The sequence below is a fragment of the Galeopterus variegatus genome, unplaced genomic scaffold (assembly GCF_000696425.1).
Source record: "Galeopterus variegatus unplaced genomic scaffold, G_variegatus-3.0.2 Scaffold3624, whole genome shotgun sequence".
In the NCBI taxonomy this organism is placed as follows: Eukaryota; Metazoa; Chordata; class Mammalia; order Dermoptera; family Cynocephalidae; genus Galeopterus; species Galeopterus variegatus.
The window spans coordinates 135,025-140,378 of record NW_007729735.1 but is presented as its reverse complement, the minus strand read 5'-3'; the positions used below and the strand labels follow the sequence as shown (position 1 = coordinate 140,378).

Below are 5,354 nucleotides of genomic sequence, written 5' to 3'. Positions count from 1 at the left end.
CCCCCTCCGCCGGCCCTCCTCCCCTCCCCCTCTCCGAGCGGCCCCTCCCTTCGGGTTTCTTCGCTTTAACCGCGCTCGGTGCTGTCCCTCGCAGGCGCGTCGGGACGCCCCGAGGCATCCTCCCCGCCCGCCGGCCCGGGAGCGTGGGTTTCCGTCCGTCCGCCGTCCGCATCCTTTCGCCGCCCGCGTAGCCGCACCTCCTCCTGGGCCTCGCCCCCCACCCCCGAAACATGACTCGCGACTTCAAACCTGGGGACCTCATCTTCGCCAAGATGAAAGGTTACCCTCATTGGCCAGCACGAGTAAGTGATTTGTAGCCTTCGCGGTTAGCGGTGCTACCTTCCCCAGAGGCCTGCTTCCTACCGTTTCTCTTAATTTTTCCTGTGTCCTTTCTCTCCCTCCCTTTTCTTTCGTTTCGTTTGTTTTTTGCCTTTCGTTTTAGTTTTTTGCCCGGTAATCTCCCATATAATTATAGAAATCCAAGTGTTTCTTCGTGCCTTTGTATTTCCCTATGGTTTGTATTTGACAGACTTTGACAGGTTTTCTTCATAGAAAATGTTTAAATGCGATGCCAGTTCATGTTCCATTGTAGGTGAGATAATCATGTATGAATTTTATGTTTGAAAGTTAGTGAAACGTTGACATATTCTTAATCTTGCATAAAATACAAAATATCAATGAAATCCATACAAATTACACACAAACTCTTGGATGTCAGAGAAAGATATATGTGACTAAACTGGACTTACAGGGTCTTTAAAGAAATGTTTTGTAGTTGATGGGGCTGCCTGTGTTTGCTTGTTTAATGAAGAGATTCAGGACTGGATATTCTTGAGAATTTTACAGTAAGTTAGCACTAAGGAAGGTCCAGAAAATTTATTTCCACGTTTTTATTCACGTTGTTTGCTTTTATGACCTTGAAGAAGTTTTACTTTTTTTCCCCATAGGCAAAAGGAGTGGACCAGATTCATATCTAGTGGTACAGAGAAGTGATTAAGGACCCAGGGTGTTTTGTAACATTTAGGAATTGAGACTGTCTAAATGTCTGAGCTCCATTTTCAGAAAAGGAGGTCTTTTTATTACTTTATAGTGGGCCCCAGGTTCAAAAACAGTAATAGATAGAACCTAAAATATGTTGAGATCCATCAGATTAGGTAAACTCAAGAGTCTTTTCAACTATAACCATGTGATACCAAACGTTGTAATTATTTTTCCAAATCATTTATTTTCTACTAATTCTTTGAAAACGTACTCGTATTTCTTAGAAGTAAGTATATCCTATAGTTTTAGTTGTATCAGCTGGGAAGAGGAATGAGGGAAACTATCTGTTAGATAACATGGACTGAGGAGCTGAATGTTCTCCAAGCATAAAATGATCACTGACGGTTGGTTTTTCCTGTCCACCCCTTTACAGTCTCAGGTTTATGGGTTTCCTTCCAAAGCTTTTTTTCCCTTAGCCTATCAAGTCTACTTTTTCAGTAGTCTTACTTGAACAATCCTTAATCATATATGTTTCATATTCTAAGCTGTTCTGTTTGTCATGTTCTTTTATTTTAACTCTTACTTTGTGTGAGCTTTGACTTTCAAATATATTGTAAGTTTCTTGAGGGCAGTTGCCTTAAACTGAATTTCTTTATAACCCCCACAGTCCTTAGTACATAGTCATACACTTATGAAACACCATATTTCATGTTCAAGTAGAGCCTAGGGAAACTGGGCAGGTTTAAATCCTCTCCAAGATACTGTTTCATGTTTTTTGAGACATCCTTATTTATTTTGAGTTGTTATAAAATCCGAGGTTATCTGATTCATCTCTATTTAGATTTCCATGCCACAATGCAGTTAAATGCCAAATGGAAATGTTTTAAAAATTATCTACTCCCAAGTCATCCTCCCCACACCCTTCAATATGTTAGGTGACTAAGAGTTAGTGCTATTTAAAAGTAAAATAAAGTAGCCTTGGGAGGGCCAGAATCTTTTCCTTTTTATTTAACAAGTTCATTTGGATTAGAATGGGAAATTTTTCCTTTTTACTCTTCTCCTTCATTTTTTCTTAGAAGCAGCTGAATTTGGTTTTGACATATTCTCTATCCAAGAATTATATTCTTTTGTCTTTTTCAGTCTTGGAGATTCTAAATCTTTTCTGTCAAGTTTAGAGTATGTATTTAAGTTTTCATCTGTAAAGGTGACATCTCTTGTTCTAATTTTGGTTTTCGACATTTTCTGTCTACTTGCCCTAGACTTCATTAATTAAAAAGTCTTGCACATTCCTGTAATCCTTTACCAGTAATGATCATTTTTAAAATTGACTTTTAAAAAATTTCCATAACATTTATTAAACTCTGTGCTAGGCATTTGCATAGACTTTTTTTTTTTTTTTTTGCTAGGAGAAAGAAGAATATGAACCAAGTTGATAGAAAATAGCCCTTATATTAAGGGCTTAAGGAGTTTTGCAATTCTTGGGGCCTTCCCACAAAGTTGAAATGACAAGTATAATCTTCATCATATTGGTGGGGAAATTAAAGTCCCTAAAGGTGTTGGGTTGTAGTGATTCCATTGGTGTCTAAAACCTACAGACTGTTCCCACAGATAACTAGTTCAATCACCCTCACAGTCTTTTCTTCAACACCATAATGCTTACAGATCATAGTAGGTCTTCTGATAGTTAGCTCCTTTCTTGACAAAGTCAACTGATTTTTTTTTTAAAGTGTTCTTGAAATTATGAAAATTAATGAAGTTTAAAATAGAAATGTTATTAAATTTTGGCTAGATACTGCTGCCTGATGGCTTTAACCCTAAGGTCTGCTTTTCATTTATTGATAAGAAAGGAGAGTAACAAATTTTACACATGTATTAGACATAACGGCACCTGGTACTTTCTTAATTAAAAGGATTAAAAAGAGAACAGGTAACGTCATGTGATTCAGCCATGCAGGTGAAAGATCTTTTCATGATATATGTTTCAGACTTTGGGAAATACTGCTTTAAATTTTTGTTAATGTTGACTTTTACATTACTGTATCATTTGGATGGCCTTCCTGCAGAACTGTTGAGGACTGTGAAACAAGTTCAGACTCCTTATCTGAAATGCTTAGGGCCAGATATGTTTAAGAATTCAGAATTTTAGGATTTTAGGAAAGTTAAGATGGTACATATGCCATGTATTTTTCTGCTGGTAGGGTCTGGGATAGCACATGATAATCTAACACAATATTTCTGCAGAGAAACAACAGTAGAAACACTAGGTGATTAAAAGAGATGACCGAATAAGTCTCAATGTCAGGTCAAGATTTTGCCACCAGGGGCTGGCCAGTTAGCTCAGTTGGTTAGAACACGGCCTAATAACACCAAGGTCAAGGGTTCAGATCCCTGTACAAGCCAGCTGCCAAAAAAAAAAAAGAGGGAGATTTTGCCACCAAATGGGTTTTGAAAAAAATTGAGGTTTTCAGAGCTTCTTGGGTTTCAGAACTGGGGATATGGGATTATGGGCCTGTAGAACTGGTCCATTTTATATCAGATCCCTTTTGTTGGATGTCTTGTTCTCAGTTTTTTTAGGTGTGTTGAGGTGTGTCTGATTTAAAAGATTTTAATTTTTCTCACCTTTTTTTTTAGGTAGATGAAGTTCCTGATGGAGCTGTAAAGCCACCCACAAACAAACTACCCATTTTCTTTTTTGGAACTCATGAGACGTAAGTCCTAGTAGCTTTAAACGCACATCTGGTCACTGGGCATAAAATGAAAAAACAAGTAGAGATTAATTCAAGGAGGAAATAGTAAAGTAATAGAAAATTTTAAAATCATTTTGAACTTTGGAAAAAGTCTTCAGGTTTCCTCTTTTTATTACTAAAGATATTGTAGGTTTAGTTTTTATTAGAATAGATGTTTACTTAATCAAAAAAGGTATGATTTCTCTCAGCAGTCAGAAGAATGACCAATGGATGAAAGTATGTAAGGAAAGTTTTAACAAGGCATCAGATATTCCTATTCAGTAAAATAAGTGTTTTTTATAATGACTGTCTGGCAACCTGTTTTAGGCTTTGTGATATTAGTCATACAAACTGTATATTGTGGGAGAGGTGAGAAGAGGAAACCCGGGTAGTTCCCTCTGTATGTGTCCTTAGGAGCCACTCTGACTGCTCTGCTGCCCCTGGTGGATATGTGGGCAGAGAACTGATTTGGTGAAGCAAATTAATTTTTCAAAAATTTCAACTTAATTTTGAACTGTTCTAAGTATATGGGATTACTCTGGAGGCTGTCCCATTTCTGAAAATAATATTTCTACATACTTATAGTTTATTACCTGACTTGGGGCTTGAAGTTTAGAATCTGCAGTAATTTTGGTAGAGTAGGCTTGTTTACCTGGGATGAGAAACAAAACAATTGATATTCTAATTAGAATTAGGTAATTCCTAAGAGTGACTACTATGGCAGCATTTGGTTTAATGTTGCTTAGCTACTATATAACCTACACTTGGGTTTGCTTTAAAGGAAGAGTTCTAGGTGTGTGGGAACTGAACTTTTGTGAGAGATATGTGTGTTCTTACGGGTATATGCATTGTGTTCACAAAATGAACTCAGAAATAACTGCTTTTCTGTGTGCTTAACATTCTTAAGAAAATTGAGATATACACACACATATAAACTTAGTGCCTCAAGGAAAGTGCCGTGTAAGAAACACACTGGTAGGATTTAGGTTGCTTCAGAATTATAAAATAGGTACTGTATTCAGTTAATGACTTGCTAATTTCTTAGGATGTTTTATACTAGCCTTGATAGTTATGAGCTCTGACATTGGTATTTGAGGTCTGAGTTCATTTGTATGGGGATATAGCATCAATATTTGATTAGGAGATGTTTCAAAGACTATTACAGTTTTTAAAGGAAACCCTGAGACCTTTTCAAGGAATATTGTACAGAGTTGAGGCTCTGGTGTTTAATAGCTTGATGACCTTGCCTGAGTAAGTTAATCCTTCTGGCCTTCAATTTTCTAATCTTTAAAATGAGAGTTGTGGTGATCCCTAAATTTCCTTTCAGCTCTGGAATTTGGTAGATATCTTACCGTGAATTAGTGTATCTTTTCATTGTTAAAAATTTTTAAAGCAAACAATATAAAAAGAAAGTTCTCTGTAAAGGAAACAAATAATTTTACTCCTATTTTTTAGAATTAACCTCTAAATGTGTTAATGTTTTGATGTATTTTCTTTCAGACTTGTCTGTGTACTTTTTTAGCATTTGCTGTCATATTTAATTATGTTCTGCCTTTTTTTTCCCCTCCCATATTACACATTTGGTATGTTATTTTAAAATGGAATGCCTTGGGGCCGGCCCGGTGGCGCACTGCTACAGTGCGCCGC

The 5,354-nt window shown here is 36.9% G+C and overlaps 1 protein-coding gene across 3 annotated transcripts in view; it reads left to right on the top strand.

The window, feature by feature from the left end:
* Window positions 1–98: 98 nt before the first annotated feature.
* The window catches only part of PSIP1 (PC4 and SFRS1 interacting protein 1), a 34,738-nt gene continuing 29,482 nt past the window's right edge, over window positions 99–5,354 (top strand). For all 3 annotated transcript variants that reach the window (XM_008585587.1, XM_008585586.1, XM_008585588.1), the window contains exons 1-2: window positions 99–302; window positions 3,613–3,689. In XM_008585587.1, the coding sequence (XP_008583809.1) occupies window positions 231–302; window positions 3,613–3,689 (149 nt within the window). In that variant the 5' untranslated portion in view covers window positions 99–230. The remainder of the gene's footprint in view (window positions 303–3,612; window positions 3,690–5,354) is intronic.